We start from the raw sequence: 22,092 nt of genomic DNA, 5'->3' as shown, positions 1-22,092 counted from the left end.
GGTCCTATTAGCAGTGCTTCTCCTGTGTCCCTGGTCTTAACCCATTTAAGCCATGATGACAGTGGTGTCTTAGAATATAGACTGGAAAGGTGACTGAATGATCTTTTCTCTTCTCAAGGACAAAACCTGAGTTCTAGCTCTTGTTTTACTAGCTTTGAATTTTTTTTTTTTGGCCGTGCTGCACATCATGCGGGATCTTAGTTCCCCGACCAGGGATTGAACCTGTGCCCCCTTACAGTGGAAGTGCAGAGTCTCAACCACTGCCATGCCGGGGAAGTCCCTAGCTTTGAATCTTAATATGAGTTATTATTCGTAGTGGAGCTTTGTAGAATTTCTTGCTTCCTTTTCATTTGCTGATTTAGTGGTTTTTATCTGTTATTTGAAGTCCTGCTTTTGATGACTAATTTGAGTAGCAAAGATAGGAAACTACCTATCTGAGGCTAGGCTAGTTAGGAAAATATATAGGAAGTGGGGTTATAGAGACTCAGATAAGCTTGGACTGATTCTCTATAATTGAATTACTATCCCAAGGCTAGTTAGACTAACAATAGTGGTATAGGAAGCTGTTACTGTAATTAACAGTTAATTACTACTATTTTTTACCCACTCCACCCCTACTTTTCTCCCCAAGAAACTACAGTGATTCATAAATCATAGCTGGAGTACTCTGACAGGTACTCTGTCTTCAGGAGACAAAAGTGTACAGGCAGTACTACCTTATTGGCAACCTGGTAATCCTTGGCAACATAGGTGAAAAATTTGACAAGGATTATCATGGGATGCCAGGCCCCAAAGCCGATTCCAGGCCTAGCAGGGCACGACTGGCTTCTATTCACTTTTCACCCCATAGCGTAGTGGGTATAGCTCCCACTCAGTGCTGCATTGCTCTTTCCTCAAAATAAAGATGTATCCTCTGTGGTTAAGCCCAACTGGGCTTGGAGGGAATTGCCTCATTTACTTAATTGTATTTATACCAAGATAACTGATAGCAGTTTCCCTTTGCTTCTGCAGCCAATCTGAGCTAGAAAGTATCCAGGAAGTTCTGGGAGATTACCGAGCCTGCCATGGAACTCTCATCAAATGGATTGAGGAAACCACTGCCCAGCAGGAAATGATGAAGCCAGGCCAGGCTGAGGACAGCAGAGTGCTATCCGAGCAGCTCAGCCAGCAGACGGTGGGTGTGGCCGTAGCCGAGTGGAAGTTGCACGGGGGAAGCTAGCTCATCATGAAGAAGATGATATGCTAGCAATTAGCTTCCCTCCAATGTTAAGACATTCTGAGCTCCTTCTGAAAAGGGTTTAAGCAGGATGGGCTCTAGGTACTGGTTTTGCATTTAGGCCAGGTAACCTGTAAGGCCCCTTCCAGTCTTGAGTTTCTGTGAGTATATATTGAAAGCACTAGATGGGCAGAGTAGAATTATCTTGCTTTATTTCGTTTCTTGATATTACATTTTGTTTTGCTAGGATTAGAATATAGGGGAATGAAAACCCAGGGAAAGCTATGAGTGGAAGAAAATTATTTCATTCAAAGCAGTTTTTATTTGTTGGTATTTTGGGTTTTTTTGGGGGTTTTTTTGGCTCCCTCACTCATTATGAGAACTTGAGCAAATTACTTAGTCTCTTAGTATTCTACTTTCCTTAACAATAAAACAGACATAGTCCATTATTTGTTCAACTGCCCTCCTGAGGTTTTTGTAGTTAGGATTAGATGAAATGATACATGTAAAATACTTAGAACGATGGTTTTCAAAGTGTGGACAACCAGAGTAGCAGCATCAGCATCACTTGGGAACGTGTTAGACATGCGAGTTCTCACACCCGAACCCAAATCTATCGAATCAGAAACTCTGGAGGTGGAACCCAGCAATCTATGCTTTATCCAGTGTTCTAGGTGATTCTGACGCAGCTAAGTTTTGAACATGGTAAATGCTCAGCTGTTTCAGTGATGATAATGACAATGATAAGGTTGTGATATTTTGGTTCCCAGGAGCTGTTTGCAGAAATCGAGAGAAATCAGACAAAACTGGACCAGTGTCAAAAATTTTCCCAGCAATACTCCACTATTGTAAAGGTAATGCTACCATATCCCAGAAGGAACGTAAATCGTCTCCAGCTTAGGAAGATCTGCATGTCACTATAGGTTTTGGTTTTGGACAAGTAAGCAGAGCTCTTCTGCTCCATCCTTAGGTTAATGCAGATGTGTGCTTCTCATGGCCACATATTTGGGGATGCTCAGAGAGGTACCAGACATCAGCTGAGATTTGAGGAGTCTCCATTTGGATGACCCACAGGCCTCTTAAACTTACCATGTGAAAAACAGAATGTTTGGGTTTTCTTCTCAAATATGCTTCTCACTATCTTGCATATCTCGGGAAATAGTGTCACCATTTTCCTAGTTGCTAAGGCAAAAAAAACCCCAAGAGTCATCCTTAACTCTTCTCTTTACCTTAAACTTTATGTTTAACAACAGTCTGGGAACAAGTTGCTTCATCTTCCAGTATGTCCCGGATCTGACTACCCGTCACTGCCCCTCCCTCCCCCATTTTCCTGGTTCACATCTAAGTGAAGAATCTTCCATAGCCTGCTCCAGTACTTTGCGCTGCTCTCTTGCTTCTGCTCCTGCCCTCACAAGCTATTTTCCCACACAGTAGCCAGACTCACTTTTTAGGAACATACCACACATCACAGAACCTCAGGCACCATCGATTATAAGCCACATTATTTTATGCACTACCAAAAAGGGAGAAACTCCACCAATTATGCACATGTCAAGTAAGACATATTGCAAATTTTCGAGATACTAAAATGTAAGGGAAATGTGTACCTTACCATAGCTGAAACATGTATAGATTAGATCCTGTCACTCTTCTGCTCAGAACTGTCTCATGGCTTCATATCATACTTGTACTAAAATTTTAAATCCTTTTGTGGTTTATGAGGCTATGCAAGATCTGGCTCCCCACTTCCTATTTCTCTGATAAGGTCTTTTAAAAAAAATGACCTGAGATTCTCATATATTTATTTGTTTAACATGTGCCTTCCCACGAGAATGTAAGTTCAAGGGGAGCAAGGTTTTTTCTGACAAGCACATAGTCGGTGCTCAACGAATAGTTTTTTAAATGAATACATTTCTTCAGTTAATAACAGGAGACTTGGTGTCACAAAGAATTGAGTTCACATCCTAGCTTCACCATTTTCTAGGCTTAAGACTTTGAGCAAACACTTAGCCCCTCTGAGTTTCTGTTGCTATATCTACAAAATGTGAACAGTAACTACCTCACTTGTGATTGCAAAGTGTTTGCAAAGATTAAATGGGATAATTTATACATAGGACAATGCCTCAAACTTAAAATACATTCAGTAAATGGTAGCACGTGTTTTTATTAATATTTTATTGTTACTATTTTTTTTAATAGACTGCTTATGGAACTCATTCAGTATTTTCCTCCTGCCTAGAATTTTCAAAGTCGACAATAGAAAGCAAGACATTCTAGGCAAAAGGAACTGCATAATCAAAGGCATGGAGGAATAAAATCCAATGATTATATGAGGAAATAGCAAATTCTAGCAATTCTGGTATAGCTAGAAGGTGTACTTTACATGAGAAACAGTGATTGTGGAAAATGAGAGGGGAGATTGGGGCCAACCTTTGAAAGGCCTTGTTCAGTTCCTTTGTCTTTACCATCTGTTCTTTTTTTTTTTTTTTTTAATAAGAAAGAGCTTAACGGGTTCTCAAAACTGACAGGTTATGGCCTGGGCAGCCTGAGCAAGAAGAGTGGCATCAGATAAAGCTGAACATGTAGACTGAGGGCTGGCTGGGGCTCACAGACATTTGGATTTTATTCCAAGAACATAGAGGAGTCAGCCAAGAAGTAAAATAGTAAGAAGTTAAGATAAATAATCTGAATAACATTTTATTTTTTGGATTTCTTTTTTTTTGAATTTCATTTTATTATTATTTTTAAACAGCAGGTTCTTATTAGTTATCCGTTTTATACAAATTAGTGTATATATGTCAATCCCAGTCTGTTCTTGCTCCTCAAAACATGGTCTGTGAACCAAGAGCATCGACATCACCTGATAACTAGTCAGAAATGCAGAATCTTCAGCCTGCTGAATCAGGATCTGCATTTTAACAGGATCCCCAAGTGAATGTTGATATTTGAGAAGATCTTCTCTAGGTCACTGAGAACTTTCAAACAGAGGAACGAAGTGGTCACCTTTTTGACTTAGAAAAGTTATGCTACTAGCAGGACAGAAAATAAATTGGAGGTGAGACTCTAAGCAGGAGAGTAAGAGGCTATTGCACTGTCATGTGAGCTATGAAGAGGGCCTGGACCAAGGCAGCACTCTCAGGATTGCAGAGGAAGTGACAAGATAGCATGGTGACATGAGAAGAGTGTTGGTTTAGGGACGGAAGACAGATTCCAGTCCTGACTGTGTTGCTCACCCACTGAGTTAATTAGGGAAGCTCACTTCCTGTCTCCTGGCCTCAGTTGCCCCATGTGTGAGATGAAAGGATGGGGTCAGCACACAACAAACTGCAAATTCAGGAGCAGCCTACTGTGGCCCACAGGCTAAATCCAGCCTGCACACCTATTTTATATGGCCCATGAGAAATGCCTATAAAAAATCAGAAGAATAATACCTCACGACATATGAAAATTATATGAACTTCAGCTTTCAGTGTCTCTAAGTCATGTTTTATCATAATACAGCCATGCTCTTTCATTTACTTACTTTCTATGGCTGCTTTCACTTGCAGTGGCAGAGGTGAGTAGCCACGACTGAGATAGTACAACTTTCAGGAAAAGTTTGCTAACCTCTATTCTAAAGGATCGTCAAAATGCCTTTCACCATTGAAATGCTGTGATGCTACTGCATGACAGTGTGAGCTCTAAGCCCTGTGTAAACGTAGTTCAATGTCTTCTTCCCCCAGGACTATGAATTGCAACTGATGACGTACAAGGCCTTTGTGGAATCACAGCAGAAATCCCCGGGCAAGCGCCGTCGCATGCCTTCCTCTTCAGATGCCATCACGCAAGAGGTGAAAGGGTGGGGCAAGGACGTGTGCCGCTGTCTTCCCTCAAGGAAAGATTCGCTCATCGAGGCCTTACAGTTTGATTACTGTCGAGCGTGTGACTTCATGAAAACTTCCTCTTATTGTCAACTATTTAAATTGACTTTTCTGGCAGATAACTTATCTAAATTGTTTTTTTTTTGGAACCGTAGTTCATGGACTTAAGGACTCGCTACACAGCATTGGTGACCTTAACAACTCAGCACGTGAAATACATCAGTGATGCACTCCGGCGGCTGGAGGAGGAGGAGGTGAGGGCAACTGGGTCCTAAATCATCTTGAAAGTAGAATGAAAAATCTTGAACCTCATCTGTCAAGATTTAAAATGCACACACAGCCAGCCGATGTCCATTATTCACAGTAGTCATGTTCTATGAAGGCACTGTACACACTGCACCAGCAAATTCTTTTTTTTTTTTTTAACATCTTTATTGGAGTATAATTGATTTACAGTGTTGTGTTTCTGCTTTATAACAAAGTGAATCAGCTATACATATATCCCCGTATCCCCTCCCTCTTGCGTCTCCCTCCCACCCTCCCTATCCCACCCCTCTAGGTGGTCACAAAGCACCGAGCTGATCTCCCTTGTACCAGCAAATTCTGAATTCATGCATCCAGGGGAACACAGGGTTAGGTTACTGCCAGCTTCTGGTCACATCACAACATTTTTGTCAATGGATAATGCACAACCTGGTTTTATGTGTGTTTTTGTTTAAAAACACATGTTAAAATATATCTTATTGATTCACTAACATTGAACTCATGGCCGAGAGCAATATAACTCACACCTGAACAAAGCTTATTAAACGCATTTTCTCCGTAAGGCACATCACAGCCTTCTAGTGAATAATGAGGACAGACTCTCTTGTGTCTGACACTCCCACTTGCAAGTATCTTTATTACAGAAACATTATAAGCATGAAGAAAGGGATATGAACAGAGATCGTTAATAAAGCATAATTTGTTAAAGAGGAATAGTGGAAATATCCAAATTCCATATGACGGAATGCTATGAAGCTGTTAAAAATAATGAAATACATTTAAATGAACCAACAAGGAAAGATATTTATAATATATTTTTTGAGGAAAAAAGCAAGTTGTATGTATAATTATGATTTCAGTAATAACAAAACTGTGTGTACCACAGAGGGACAATACGGGCATACAAACAAGTTTAGAAATATATATACCAAATTCCTGAGGAAATGAGATTAAAGGAACATATATTATGAATTTCAGATTGTTTGAATTTGTTGTAATGAGTATGCAGTCTTTTTGTAATTATGAAGATCTTCTATGTCTTTGCAAAATAAGTTTCCACATATTCAATAACACTTATAAAAGAAATGCTGTTGGAAACATTAACCCATACCAGCCTTTGCCCATGTAAATTAGCAAAAGACTTCCTTTCTGTCAGTACCTACCTCATTTAATCTCTGTAGATGTCCATCTTTTCATCTGTAAATCTAAGAATTATGAACATGTGTAAGATGCTATATGTGAAGGGCTTTTTAATTAATTTATTTTATTTTATTTATTTTTGGCTGTGTTGGGTCTTTGTTGCTCTGTGTGGGCTTTCTCTAGTTGCAGTGAGCGGGGGCTGCTCTTCATTGTGGTGTGCAGACTTCTCATTGCGGTGGCCTCTCTTGTTGCAGAGCACGGGCTCTAGGCGCACGGGCTTCAGTAACTGTGGCTCGCGGGCTCAGTAGTTGTGGCTCACGGGCTTAGTTGCTCCACGGCATATGGGATATTCCCAGACCAGGGCTCGAACCCACATCCCCTGCATTGGCATGCGGATTCTTAACCACCGCGCCACCAGGGAAGCCCATGAAGGGCTCTTTAAAATCAGTAAATAATTATTGACTTCCCATCACATATGAAAACAGCATGCCTTTTTAGAAAAGTGCTAACCTAGATATAATGTATTTAGCTATTAGTATCACCCAGGCGCTGGTGAGCAATGCTGTAGGCTGGGTAAATTATATTTAACTTGGGGTTATTTTATGATTTAGGTAACATTCATGTCTTTGTTTTAGGAACTCTGAATCAGGCCTGTGTAGTAAGACATTGACCAAGATACTGATTTTCTATTTCCTCTTCTAGAAAGTGGTAGAAGAAGAAAAACAGGAACATGTGGAGAAGGTTAAAGAACTTTTGGGCTGGGTGTCTACCCTAGCAAAGAATACACAAAGCAAAGCTACCTCATCCCAGACCAAAGAATCAACAGACATTGAAAAAGCTATTTTAGAACAGCAGGTGAGTAGAAGGTCCATCTGTCACTTCCTGGGTAGCATAATATGTGATTACTCATTAAGAGGAATAATATGTCACATATGGGCCGCCAGGAACGATTATGATCTCAATAAGTGTTAACTTCCAGGACTTAAAGAAACTTAAGACGTCATCTTATTTGTACTTCTGCTTTCTAGATCACTGTATATAGTGGTAATAATCATCTTACCTAAGCTAATTTTTTCCCTAGGATTTTATTTTAAGTTATTTCAAATGATTTTTGGTTCTTTAATATCTTGGGTTCTGAAACTTTTTTCTTCTACTGCATAGGTTCTGGCAGAGGAGCTAACAACCAAGAGGGAACAAGTCTCTGAGGCCATTAAAACTTCACAGATCTTCTTGGCCAAGCATGGTCATAAGTGAGTATTAAATGAGAGATTACAGCACATCTGGGGGAACTGGATCTACCTGACTAAAACTTTAGGTCATGATCAGGATTTGGGCTGGAGACTTCAGGGTGGCAAGAGCCAGATTAGGAAGAGCCTTGTAGTTCATCCTGAGGAGTATGCATTCTACCTGCTGGCTATGGGGAAAGATTTTAAACATGATTGGACTTCGTTGATAAAGGTTTCTGGAACAGTTTTATAGAGAATGGATAGACATGGGACAAGAGTAGAGGCCTGAGAGACCAGTTAAGAGGCTGTTCTGATAATATAGGCAAGAAACGACGAGAGATGGAGAGGGGACAAAGATTCAAAAGATAGTATATGGATAATGAACTTACAGGGTTTGGTGACCAATGAAAATTATCAGATATAACTCCCAGGTTTCTGGCTTAGGCCACTGGGTATTTGGTGATGCTGCTAACCAAGACAGAGAATACAGGAGAAAGTATGGGTTGAGGAAGAAGGAGGCAGCTATAGTTTCAGACATTATGAATGTGAAGAACCCACTGGACATCAGAGGGTAAACTTCCAGTATGTATTTGGAAGTACCTGATACATTATTTATGCCTTATGTAGTTCCACTAAAGGTGTCCAGTGGACAGCTTTATGTGTAAATTTAGAATTAATGAGAGACGTTTGAAGTGACAGAGATTTGAGTCATCAGCATAGAAGAAACCATGACCGGATTAGCTTACAAGGGTTCAAGGGCTTCTCGGCCTATAAGGGAAGCCTTAGAGAAGTAAGAGGAAATTATGAGTGATACCTTAGAACCCAAGAGAGAACAGGGCTCCAAAAAGAAGGAAGTGGTCAAAAGTCAAGAAAAGTTAAAACTGAGACATGGCTATTAAATTTGGCAAGTTGGAAGCTTTTGGTGACTCTGGTGAAAAGCTGGGGGATGATGTCTCATTTAGAGTAATGGGGAACACATGAGGCGTGGAAGGTAGTGATAATGAAATTAGACTACTCTTCCAAGGAGCTTGGCCATGGGAAAGGAGAGAAATAATACAGCAAGTACTTAGAGCAGAATTTATGTTCAAGAAAAGGTTTTGTTTTATTAAAAGATCGGGGAGACTTAACTGTGTTTATGGACTGAGTCTCAAGGACCGAAAGGGAGAGAGAAATTGAAGTCATAGGAGAGGGGTTGCAAAGGATGTAGGAGAGGATAAAATTTATCCATGGGTAGAAAATACAACCTTAAACAGGAGTTGAGACACCTTTTCCTCTGAGGTCTGAGGAAAAGGAGATTAGGAAAGGTATGGATACAGATAAATACGTCAGAAGTGAAGTCAGAAAGTGAGAGAATTAGTGCCCCGTGGTCTGTATTTTCTCTTTGAAATAGGGAGAGAGGTTGTTTGCTGCAAGTTAGAGTGGGAGCCTCCAAGAGGATTGTCAGGAAGCACGGAAGTCCAGTAGAGGTTAGAAACCAGGAAGACCTCTTCTGTTGACACGTGGTTTTGGAATCCCCCCACTAGACAGACTTAGGCTGCATGTGGGAACAGAGAAGTCCAGGGGTTCGGTTGATCTGGGACTGGAGTCTTGTTAGTGAGGAGAGAGTGCAAAGATAATAGGGACTAATTGAGATGGTGGCCTGTGGGTCTGGACTCCAAAGAGAAGAAACTGAAGAAAATGGAGAGGACTGATGGATTAAGAGAGGTGGAGGAGTCAAGGAAGGTTTGGGGAATCTCAGTAAGCTGATGGACGCTTGTAAGATGAATCACAGGATTCAGTCTCAGAAACACCATGTAGAATGAGAAAAGGAATTCAAGATAGTGATAACTTCTGGGGAGAGAGGGATAGGAACAGGGTTGGTGACAGATACACATGGGACTTTAATTCTATCAGTAATGTCTTGTGTCTAAGAAAAGGATCTGAAGAAAATTTGGTAAAATACTACAATAAAATTTGGTAAGGTTGGATAGTTGGGTAATGAGTAAGTGAGAGTATATTTTACTCTTCTCTTTTGTCTCTTTAAGAGATTTTGTTTTTAAAAGAGAAGAGCTGTAGGAGTAAAGAAGGAAAACTAGCCAGGTAGGATTATAATCAGAAGTTACAATCCGATAGTAGATTTTTGAAGTTTAAAATTTCAGAAGTGGACGGTCCTTGCACACAGGGGAACAAGGTCTTGAGGAAAGGAGTGCTTGGTGTGCTGCCGCCATTTCTTCCGCCTTCAGTTTCTGCGCCTTTCACACGGCGTCTGACAGCGCTGTGTTGGGACAAAGCATCCAGAGGTTCACCACCTCTGTGATCTCATAGGAGCCACTGTGAGGAGGGTCCAGGGAAGAATTTACCATTTTCAGTGGAAAACAAATGGCGGTTACTAGCTATGATGACTTGGTACTTTGGGTTTGACTTGCTGCACCTTTCTATATAGTAAGACACCAACTGCTTAAAAAATAATCCGTGAGACAGATACGAAGAGGAGCATTTTAAGTTGTGCAGTCTCTTTGGAAAAAGGATCAAACTCTTGAACTCAGCATCCTAGATATGTTTGTAAATAAATTCCTGGCATAAATCCTTAAAAAAGTAAAATAAAATTTCAGAAGTGGAATAATTTTAGATGATGGTAGCCTCCAAGTTTGCCATGTGTGGGTGGGGCTGAGGTGGTGTGGCGCACATTTGGATCGAGAAGGTCGCAGGACTACAAGCACCAGGTGTTAGATAATTGGTGACGTGAGCATTGACATAAGCAAGAATCATGACTTGGTTTGAGATGGACAGGAAAGCTGTGAGCTGGATGCCAAAGTGTTCAATGAGTATGGAAGAGTGACCGGATGATCCATCATGAACAGTGATGAAGGAGAATACTATCCAAGGTGGCAAAGTCAGTTTGAAGCAATAGAGAAGAGTTTGGGGAAAGGTTTTTCTCTGAAAGAGCTTTCATGCTTCATCTTCCAGGCTCTCAGAAAAAGAGAAGGAACAGATATCTGAGCAATTGAATGCCCTGAATAAGGCTTACCATGACCTTTGTGATGGTTCAGCAAACCAGCTTCAGCAGCTTCAGAGCCAGCTGGCCCAGCAGACAGAACAAAAGGTACTTTTAGTTTTCTCTCCAAATGTTGGAAGGGTACCTTTTGAACGGTATGCAGGCAGCTTTGCTGATTGGGAGTCATGATCACTAGCTTTCCATGACGAGTGTGACTTAATTTTTAACCTCACTGTAGCAGCCATGTGTCTCGTGTTTCTTTACTGGGGTTCCACGATGTGTTGGTCAGTCAAAAATCACTAGAAGGTGCTTACGGCTAACCCGTTAGACCTGGTTCACTGTTGTGTGATCTTCCATTCTGTGGCAGACCACAGTCAAGGAGAACCTAAGTGCTATATTATGTCTGATCAGAAGGCAATAAGGTTACTCTGTGGCATTGTCACTCAAAAGTTGATAGCCAAGAGTTCTGAATATTGGGAAGTAAAGGCTGTGAACCTCTTCCCCCCATACTTTTTTCCCTGTCTACTACATAAATGAGAAATGTTAATTTCCAAAAGAAACTGGTGGATTAGCTGCACTGACTGAGACACTGGTTCCCCTTACCCATTGTCGCCCCATCATGTGACATCTTTACCAGTTCCCTCTCATGTTCATTTCCTGGACCATATGGAAGTTGTTAAGTTCCTGCTGGTTGTCCTCAGTTCTTCCTGGATACGTGTGTGTATATGTAAACTTACCATATTATATACATGTGTCTCTGGGATATATATGTGTGTTTGCCTGCTTGTTTCCTATGTTGTGAAGCAATGGCCGAATTCCTTGGGGCAGCCGGAAGTGAAGCTCCTGTGGCAATCGGATTTGGTCTAGATGTTGCTCAAAATGATATTCATACAAAACATGCTTTGACTCTGGTCATGAAATTTGTGCAACGGGAGCTAGAGTTGTAAAGACCACAATGTAGAACCAGCTGTGATTTATTTGAGAGCAGATTTCCAAAAAGAACGTGCTGGTTTAACATGCTCTGTGTGAGGTAGCCCACTTCTAATGGCTCATCGCTTCACCATATATGGGAGTACGTAAAGAGTTTTAACAATTGCTTGCTGAGAACATTCAGTTCTCATTTTGAAAGGTTAAAAAAGGGGAGAAGGAGAGAAAGAAAGTCAAGCTGCTGAGCACCACTACATTGAGCATGATGTGTCCCCTGTTACCGTTTGTGTGTTTCATGTGAAGTATTGTTCTGATTAACTGACATCCTTGCTTACAAGTTTCACTAACCCTTTGGAGTTTAAGCACAAATGCACAAAGGGAAAAGAGGACGACCTGTTTGGGGTTCTTTTTTGCAAAAAAACAAACAGTCGCATGCTGGACGCTAACACCAAGCTTACACTGTGTGTGCGATACGGCTGAGCTGCTCCGTAAGGCTCTCTCTCTTATCTGCCCAAGGCACACCCTGCAACCCTGGTAAGTAGAAGCCTTTTATGTTTTCTTTCCTCTTCTCCCTCTGTCTTTTTCTGCTTGTTTAGGTCAGAATGCCCATGTTTGGTGGGGCTGAAATGAATTTCTCCGGAGTATTTCCCGAACAGTGATTCCTGCCTCTCCTCCAATTACGAGGGTGTTAGAAAGAACAGTCTTTTCTCTTTGGCTAGACTCCAGGCTTTTTTTCAATACCAGCATTTCTGAGACTCTGTGAACTCACAGAAGAAATTAGAGGTTTCCCCAAAGAATCTTTTCCTTTGTCATATTGTCTGGTTCTGCATAGTCTTTACGTGGATTTTGTAAAAGGAATTTTTCATATATTTCAGAGAGTCACATGCCAGTGGGATTTTTCCTTCAATCTATAAAGACTAGCTAACTTGTAGGTTCACATAGCATACGTTTACCCTATACACGTTAAACTCTACATTCTGGGTCAGAAAACAGAGGGAGGATGAAGAATAACACATAATATTTTAAATAGTGTGGAGAATTCTCAGTTATTCCATTATTTGAACAAATACAGTGAGATGAAGATACGACCCAGATCTGCTTCCTCATTTGCTGTCTGTTCTGCATCTCCGATAGTGTGCAACTAATCAAGCTTGAAATCCTCAGGGCATGTTTTTAAAATCTGGGGGAAATAGGTTAATGATTTTAAGGATTTCCTTACTATTTATCAGCTTATTTGTTTATTCATCACATGTTTCTTTAACTGCTGGTACGAGTCCTGGACATCCACTGGGCAAAGTACCTGCTCTTATGGAGCTTACGTCTCCCTGAGACAGAAATGAAATGCATTATATAGGAGGCAAGGAAGTGATTGGCAGTTAACGTCAATAAGATCCTCCATGAATAAGTTGAGTTAAATAAGGATCAAAAAGTAACACTGACTAAAGAGGGATAGATAAAAGCATGTATAGAAGACGAAGGTAATGCACACTAACAAGAAGAAGTGGAAAGTTGGAGATTAATAAAAGTGATGAAGTGTTCTAAGTGGTAGAACGCTGGAAAGATTTAATTTCTGAATAACATCATATTGCGATGAAAGGCTTCAAAATAGGAATTCTTCAGAAGCTGTTTTCAGGCTTTTTTGTGAGGGTAATTTTGACAGTGTGTTAAGGCTTGCCTTATTCTCTGTCGTTAGTACCTAACTCCTGTGTAAGATGCAGCTCTACTGTGCTTATCCTTCCTGCTCTTCCGGATCTGACTGGGGAGGCAGTATAATAGCTTGAGATTTAGAGTAAGATCTTGGTTTGATTCTGGAACTCATTCATTTTGTGACCTTGGACAAGTTACCTAATCTCTCTGTACCTCAGTTTCTTATCTGCAAACTAAAAATTAATTGCTTTCATAGGATTGTTGTGGGGGTGTCAGTGCTTAATAAATATATTAAGTGTCCAACAAGTAGTAGCTGTCATCATGATGATTGTACTACTCATTCTAGCCTGGACTAGAAGAAAAGTTATTAGTGGTTCCAGAGTCAAGAGTCCCTAGTCTGCTCCTTCCTTGACTTGCTACTTCCAATTCCTAGAGCTAATTTAACTCAGAGCCATTGCCATGGGACACGCTAGCACTGGCCACCAAGAGTATGACCGCTCCAGTTGCTAAACAGCTGCCTGAGTAATATACACAGGGCCATTTACTGAGCTGCACAGCTGTTGCTGGGCTGCTTAAGTCTCTCTTCGAATCCTGTGGACCCATCGCGCTGAACTCATCGGCAGGGAGGTCCTACTTCAAGAGTCTTCTGCGTGGATTGCAACACTGAGAAGTTGTTGTATGGGGTTGAATTCTCACTTTGGGGGAGCTGGTATGTGTCCGTAGGAGCCTTTGTGGTGATTTAGTCTTATAAATAGCTGTCCCCTCACTTTCACTGCTTGCTACTTTGTAGAGCTTGTCACTCAGATATGCTTAATGCTACCATCCCTTGAGTAATCTGTGAACTTCTGGCCATGTTAAACATTCTGTAGTTTAGAAAAATTCTTTTTTAGCATTAACACTGCCAGGCTTCAGAATATTTCCTACAGGTTGGGGCTCATCCAGGCTGGGTTTTTCTTGTGGTCAGAATTTGATATACTGTAGTTCTTTGAATGATTCTTTTCAACAATTGTGCTTCTCTGATTCAGTGTTCTTTTTCATTTTCTCTTGTAGGGCTGCAGAGCAGTTGCTGGGGTGATTGACCTAGGCACAGTGGAGATATTTCCCATCTTCAGAGCCATGCAAAAGGGCCTCATTGACCAAGACACAGGCCTTGTGCTGCTGGAATCCCAGGTTATCATGTCTGGCCTCATTGCCCCTGAGACCAGTGAAAAGCTGTCTTTGGAGGAGGGCCTAGCCAGAAACCTCATTAATCCCCAGATGTACCAGCAGCTCCAGGAACTAGAGGATGCCCTGTCCTTAATCAGCAGGCTTACTGAGAACAAAGGCCCTCTTTCTGTGGTGGAAGCAATTGAAAAGAAAATAATCAATGAGAAAGTTGGACTGAAAATCTTAGAAGCTCACCTGGCAACTGGAGGTTTCAGTCTCCCCCCTGATGAGAACTGTATTAACCTAGAGGAGGCTTTTCACCAAGGCCTCATTTCTGCCTGGCTTTACTCAGTGTTAGAGTCTCACCTGAGATCATCCAAGAACTTGATAGACCCAAACACAGCTGAGAAAATCGGTTTACTGGATCTGATGAAGAGATGTATTGTCTACCAGGAATCAGGGTTGAAATTGCTGCCTGTCAAGCAATTGGCAGGGGGAATGGTGACCTTGAAATCAGGCCGGAAGGTTAGCATTTTCCGTGCAGTTCAGGAAGGGCTAATAGATAGGCAGGTCACTGTCCGGGTGCTGGAAGCTCAGCTTTTTGCTGGAGGCATAGTAGATCCAAGAACAGGACACAGACTTACAGTGGGAGAGGCTGTGAGACATAATTTGATTGACCAAGATATGGCCTGTGCTCTTCTCATAAGGCAGCTTCAGACAGGAGGCATCATAGACACTATCACTGGGCGTAGGCTGACAGTAGATGAAGCAGTGAGCAATGATCTAATAGCTGCTAAGATTGCACTTGTGATTCTGGAGTCCCTTTGGTCATTCATGGGGTTGCTATGGCCCGAGTCCGGAGAGATTCTGCCAATTACAGATGCCCTGGAACAAGGTATTGTGTCTACTGAACTAGCCCATAAAATCCTTAGTGGCCGACAGCATATTAAAGCCCTATTTCTACCAGCAACCACAGAGATTTGGTCCTGGAAAAAAGCAGTAGAAAATGGTATGTTAGACAAAGATCTTGCCAATAACTTGAAGTCAATTTGTATCCCTGATGTGATGCCCCACATGCAATTAGCAGACTCTTTAGAACGAAGCAAATTGAACACGAATCCTGGAGCGGCAGGTGTGCTGTGTAGCAAGGGCCAAACTGAGGGCATCGCAAGCCATAACGAGAAGCTGCTGTTTCATCTGATGACTCACAGCTATATTAATGTGCGGGATGGACAGAGGCTGCTCCTGTTGGACAATGAGCTGATAGAGGCACTAACAGCAAGAGGTGATCAAGCAGGTCCTCCAGAAGTGTTTGGAAGTGGGCACCAGAGACTAGATGCTCCTGAGAAATTACAAGAATCGGTGAATGTGAAAATCACAGAAACTTTCTGTGATGGGCTGACTGTGAGGCCACATGAGTTCCAGTTTTCTTCTCAGAACAAAGAAGATCCCGATCAGGCAAATTGCACTGAAGCAAAAGGCAAAAAGACCATTGTAGAAACAGAAGAGAACACCAAAAGGGACCTGTTTGTAGGGCAACAAAAAGTGGGAAATCCAAATATTGATACTTTGAAGGTCATAGATAAAGTCAAGTCAGAGTTTAAAAGGCAGTTGTTAGATACCAAAAAGGAAGACCAAATAGAAGTGTCTACCAGAGAAAATGTCAACAAAGGATTTCTCCTTATGGTACCTCCTGAGGAAGCAGAAGATGTGACTTTGGTGGAGGACAAAGATCCTTTTCCTGTTGAATCACCAAAGGAAGAATGGCAGACTCTCAGAAAGACTTCCTTTATGTGTCAGAAAGAACAAGCAGACACACTTGAAACTGAATATACTCTAGGTGAAACTGGAAGACCTCTCATAAAACCCCAAAGCAGAAAGTCACAATTTCAAGTAGAGAAAGCTCTAGTTTTAGAATCGGAACTAAAGTCTGAAAAGGATAAGAATATTCATCTGGGCAGAAAGAAAGCATTAAATAAGACTTGTTTGGGTAGGGATGACCATAAACAAAGTCCAGAAGGACACAGCATGGCAGGTGGTGGTATGATGTTGTTAGAAAAGACAGACAAGGAAGCTAATGGCAGTGAAACTTCACTGTCATGCAGTCATCCTTCAGAGTTGCTTGAAGAAGCTACCTTAAATATATTATCTACACAATTACTAGAGGGCGGTATCTTTCATGAACAGACAGGTCAAAAACTCTTACTAAATGAAGCAATAGCCCGAGGCCTTGTGCCTAGTCACACTGCTGTGAAACTTTTGGGAAAGCTGAACATGTTTCGGGGCTTCTTTGACTCTCAGACCTGCGAGTCTTTGAAAACTGAAGAAGTCATTGATGAAGGTCTAATGGATGAGAAATTGTTACACAATGTCCTCATGGCAGACAAAGCTATAAGTGGTGTCTTAGACCCTCGTACCCACACACTCTGCTCTGTGAAGGAAGCAGTTGCCATTGGACTTCTTGACACACAAACAGCCACCAGAATTTTAGAGGGGCAGGTGGTGACTGGTGGAATTGTTGACCTGAAACGAGGCAAAAAGGTTTCAGTAACTTTGGCCTCAAATCTTGGCTTGGTGGACAGTGCTGACCAGACAGAGCTTATAAATCTGGAGAAAGCTTGTAAAGGCAGAGATGCTGAAAAAGCAGTTAGAGAGAGATTAATTAGCTTACAATTGGAAACAACTGGAATTAAGGACCCTGACAGCAAAGCCCCTTTAACAGTTGTGCAGTCCATCGACAGAGGGCTTTTGGAGAGGGATGAGGCCATGCAGTTGTTGACAAAGCAGGTGGTAGATGGAGGTATCATTCACCATATATCTGGGATGAGACTTTCTGTTGATAGTGCCTTTAAACATGGCATTATTGATGAAGATTTAGCCGAGCAACTCAAAAAAGTTGAGAGCTTAAGCCTCCATCAGTTCTCTCATCCTGAAACAAAGGAAACTATTTCCCTCTTTGAAGCCATAAAATTAGATCTTGTTACCCCGGACTTGAAGAGAGAAATCCAAGAAATTCAGGCCTTGACTGGAAGCTTTATAGATCTCATTTCTGGCCAGAGATTGACCTTGGCAGAAGCTGAAAAAGAAGGACTCTTAACTAATAAAGAAATGTTGTCTTCAGGAATGATGAATGGGATTATAGATCCTGAGAATTACAGAATTGTTCCCTATGCAGAATTAGTAAAAAAGTGTAAGATTGATATTGAATCTGGACAGAGGTATCTAGAAGTAATCCCCTTCTCAGACATTAAAGATGGAGCAAGTGACAAAGTACTTACATTGTCTCAAGCAATTCAGCTTGGAAAAGTAGATTTTGCAGCTACACTGAAGGTTCTGGAAGCTCAGGCAAATGCTGGAGGAATTATAGACACTGCCACGGGGAAAAGATTGACATTGGCATCAGCTTTGGAACAGAAATTAGTGGATGAAAGCATGGTCCGAATTATTGCATCCCGTCAGGTGTTAGATGGAGGAATTATTGACATATTTAATGATCAGAGAGTAACTTTAAAGGAAGCTATTGAGAAAAGACTTATTAGCCCTGAACTGGCAACTATAATCCAAGTAGATACCTTCGAGTCCTGTGATCACCAGGCTCAGAGTGAAAAGCAAGGTGGAAGTGAAGTATGTGAACTAAAGAAAGAATTTCTAAGAAAGGAAATGTTAATTGCTTGCAGTCAGACTGCTGAAATGAGTTGTGGTAAAGGAGAAAGTGAGAAATTATTTCAAATTGAAAACCAGTCTGCGCAGAAAAAGGTTAAAGTGAGAGTTTCTAATGGGGAGCAGGCAAAAAAGAGCAGGGAAATTTCATTAAAGGAATTGGAATGCAAGGGTCAGGTTAGGAGATCTTCTCGAGGTGCTAAAGAATCTTTCAGTGTCATAATTTCTAGTGATGGTAAAGGTAAATCATTGGGCCAAAGTTCAGTGACACACCCTCACTCAGAAATTTGTGATTTGAACCCCAAAGAGGTGGCTTATAATACCATGGAAAAAAATACAAATGAAGAGCAAGAAAAAATACTGGCACAGACAGAAATTATTTCTCAAATGAAACAGTTTATATCAGGTCTAGATTCTAAAGAAATAAGGGAAAACCAAGGAGAAATTATTTCAGAAGTACAAGAATCAAATTGTGAAACTCTGGGCAAATTGCCTAGTCAGCAGGTTATGCAGAAACCAATGAAAACCAGGGAGAAAGGTAAGAGAGGAAAGAGGGAGATGACTGTAGAAGAAAGTGTCAAAACACGCAAACCAGCAGTTCTTTCAGAAGAAAAGCTGAATCAGGAAACTGCCATTAGAGATGACCATGACTCTAATATAGAGAGTCAACCTGTGGAAATAACTATAAGTGAAAAAGGGAAAGAAACTGATGGGGAGCTGGGATTTTCTGTTGTTGGTGAAGCTGAAGATTCTTCTTCCCAAATGATACCCAAAGGAATTTCTGTAAGAAATCAAGATGCTTTAACATTCTTCAACTCTAATCAGGTCAGTGAAGGAGATGTGAAAAATTTAAGCCTCTGCTTGACTTTAAAACCAGAAGAAAATTTATCTCAAGAAGTTACTGTTGGGACCCAGAGTGAAATACTCTCTTCTTTGACCCCACAACCTGAAGGATTGTGCTACCAGGAACCAGTTGGAGAAGCCCAAGTTGCAGACACATCCCCAGTTTTCACAACAGAGAAGTCTTTCCGAGGAACCACCAGACAGGAGACCAATTATCATCAAGATTCTTGTGTTACTTTTAAGATTAGGGAAACCAAAGATCTGACTTTCTCATCTAACGAAAGTAAAGAAAAATCATACCAAGAAGTACCTTTTGACTCAACAAGCGCTGTTAAATTGGAAGAAATTAGAGTAGGCTCCAAAGATGTCACTTATTTGGAATTCGCAGACAGAAAGGACCTTCGTCCTCAGGACAACAAAAGTGATGGTGAACGTTGCGGAATTTTTGAATCTAAAATAGTAACAACTCAGGAAATCCCTATAGTTACAGGTGCAGAAGCAGGGTCCTTTGAAGGCATAGTGACTCAGGGAGTTCCCAGAGTTTCAGTGTCTCTTCTCCCAGAGAAACTGTCCAAAGATGTATCTCGAAAAGAGAGTACAGGACAAGAGGATGCCACCATTAGTCCTAGTCCAGAAACCCATGAAGAAGAGATGGTACCCCTAATATCATACCCCACAATGAAGATGGATGAGAAAACACCACAGGAGAAACTCAGAAAGAGCTCAGAGCCTGGCAGTGAACAAACCCCCTTCATGACTGCACCAGGGGGAACGAGTGTGAACCCGGAGCCCTTCAGGGCTGCCAAAGTAAGTTACCCAATGGGGGGGGGGGGGGGGGGGGTGTGTGTGTGTGTGTGTGTGTGTGTGTGTGTGTGTGTGTGTGTGTGTGTGTGTGTGTGTGTGTGTGTGTGTGTGTGTGTGTGTGTGTGTGTGTGTGTGTGTGTGTGTGTGTGTGTGTGTGTGTGTTATAGCTAATTTCATGCTAAGACTCTTGACAAGATACTGAGTTTTCATGTGTATAATTGTATACATGCATACACTTCAGGGCACTAGATGACTCTCTAAGATATAACTTAGTTCATCATCATCTGTTTGTAACATAGTTGTTGGAAAATTAGGCAGTGGCTCTGAATGTCTTTCTGAAATTTGCAAGGGTTTTAAGTTAGACACTAACATTGAAGCTAATTTAAAATACTGAGGCTATGGTACCTGAAGTCAGAATAGGTTTTGAAAGTTTTGCTAAAATGATGCTTATAGATTGATAATTTAGAGCTTCTGCTCCCTGAGGAAATATAATAAAATCGCTTTTTTGTCTATCGATTTGAGACAATTTAGACAAAATAACATATTTTATTTCATTCCACCCAATGTGTAGTAAAAATTTCTATTCTGTTCTAAGACCCTGCCTGCTTAAAAAGCAGACTTAAAGGAGTATGTCAGATTTGAGTGAGTTTTCTTTTTGGCTCCACAGAATGTATTTAACCGGCAGCTCTGCCTAGAACATGATGAGAAGTTGGTATCCTATCTGTCTCTATTACGAGACATTGAAATGAGGACCAAACAAATTCAACCTCTAGAGCTAAATCTGGCAGAGCTACAGGATCTGCTGTGTCAGGCCAAGGTAGGTTCCCAGAGACTTCCTCCAGGCCCATCGGCGTGGAGAAAATAAAGACTATTCAGGAAGAAAAACGTGTTCAAAAACACTACCATTTAATGGACAAAAAATAGATTGGAAAAGTGTAACTAGAGATCTATGAAGAACACCAGGGAGTACTAGTCTCACAAAAGCCAAAGCAGAAGAGACTCAAGGGAGGAGTAGTCGGCAGTGTTAAATGCAGTAGGGAGACTGAGTACAGTGAGGACTAAAAGGGGGTTTAGTGCCTGAGAGTTGCTGGGGACCTTGATAAGAACAGTTACAGTGGAGTCATGGGATATAAACTAGGTTGCATTGAGAATAAACGGGAGGTTGGAAGGTGTGGACAATTAATGTATGTCATTCTTTGCAGAAGCTTGATAGTGCAGGCAAGGGAAGAGAGGTAGAACACTGGCTAGAGGAGATGGACTAAAAGAGGAACGTTTTGAGTGAATTTTTAGGCTGAGTAGAAAGAACCAATAGAAAAGGAGAATTTGAAGTTAGAGGAGAGAGGAAGTGCTGACTGGTGGAATGAGGTCCCTGAGGACATGGAAAGACATAGACTTAGACAGCCTTGAGTGGGAGGAGGAATAGCTCTTTGAAATTGGAGGCTGAGAGTTGTCACAGGATTGGAGTCACGATGAGGACAGAGATTGTAGAGGTTTACCAGTTCTCTCAGTATCTAGAGTATGGCCTTGGGCAGGGGGGCTGAAGGGGAAATGAGGATGATGCCCAGAACAACTACCAAGCTCTTCCACAGCTGGTTTCTGGCTTCTCTACTGAGGAGTAGCTGAGTGGGAAAGCTGGCTTGGGATATTTTTATATGCATTGGTTCTGTTCCCTTGGGCTTTGGAGTGGAAGACTTGTCCTTTGATTGACTTATATTGCATAACATTATTTAAAGCATAATGACACATATACAAAATAACATATACTTCTGCTCTGTTCTTGGAGAGGCAGCAAGTTGTAGTGCGAGGAGCATTGCACTGAGTCAGAAAACCTGAATCCGAGTCTTGGCTCTCTTGCTTACCAGGTGGGCGACCTCAGGGGAAAACAAATTCACATTTTTAAGCACTGAGGCATCTCTACTGTAAACCCAGGATAATAATATCTACTCTGCCTACTTCACGAATTATTGTGAGCACCAAATAAACTAGTGAATGTCTATAAAAACATTTTATAAACCCTAAAGCCTGGGTAGGCTTGAGGTGACAGAAAAATGTGTTCACAGCTGATTCCTAGACAGCAAGATTTCTAGTCTTGATTTTGGAGGTAACTCCACTGTATGCCTTCAGGTGGTAGACAGGGAGCTAAAGGATCTGTCCACGGTGGTGAGTCAGGAACTGGAATGTGTGAATCAGATTATCATCAGCCAGCCTCAGGAAGTCCCAGCTCAACTGTTGAAGGCTCTAGAAAAAGATGCCAAGAATCTTCAAAAGTCCCTCAGCTCTGTGAGTGACACCTGGGGTTCCAGACTACTCCACCTCCAGAATGCTGCAGAAGTAAAAAAGGTAGCTTCTTGTTTTTATTCACAAAGGCTCACAAACTCTCGGTAG

General features: G+C 41.4%; 1 protein-coding gene across 1 annotated transcript in view; it reads left to right on the top strand.

Moving 5' to 3' along the window:
- Positions 1-22,092, top strand: part of MACF1 (microtubule actin crosslinking factor 1) — a 239,454-nt gene that overhangs the window by 95,389 nt on the left and 121,973 nt on the right. Inside the window, exons 30-39 of the mRNA XM_060307542.1 lie at positions 1,012-1,174; positions 1,987-2,070; positions 4,939-5,046; positions 5,232-5,330; positions 7,183-7,335; positions 7,642-7,730; positions 10,653-10,788; positions 14,305-19,710; positions 20,375-20,524; positions 21,832-22,047. Of these exons, the coding sequence (XP_060163525.1) occupies positions 1,012-1,174; positions 1,987-2,070; positions 4,939-5,046; positions 5,232-5,330; positions 7,183-7,335; positions 7,642-7,730; positions 10,653-10,788; positions 14,305-19,710; positions 20,375-20,524; positions 21,832-22,047 (6,604 nt within the window). The remainder of the gene's footprint in view (positions 1-1,011; positions 1,175-1,986; positions 2,071-4,938; positions 5,047-5,231; positions 5,331-7,182; positions 7,336-7,641; positions 7,731-10,652; positions 10,789-14,304; positions 19,711-20,374; positions 20,525-21,831; positions 22,048-22,092) is intronic.

The sequence above is a fragment of the Globicephala melas genome, chromosome 1, assembly GCF_963455315.2.
Source record: "Globicephala melas chromosome 1, mGloMel1.2, whole genome shotgun sequence".
NCBI lineage: Eukaryota > Metazoa > Chordata > Mammalia > Artiodactyla > Delphinidae > Globicephala > Globicephala melas.
This window is presented reverse-complemented; position numbering and strand designations above follow the sequence as displayed.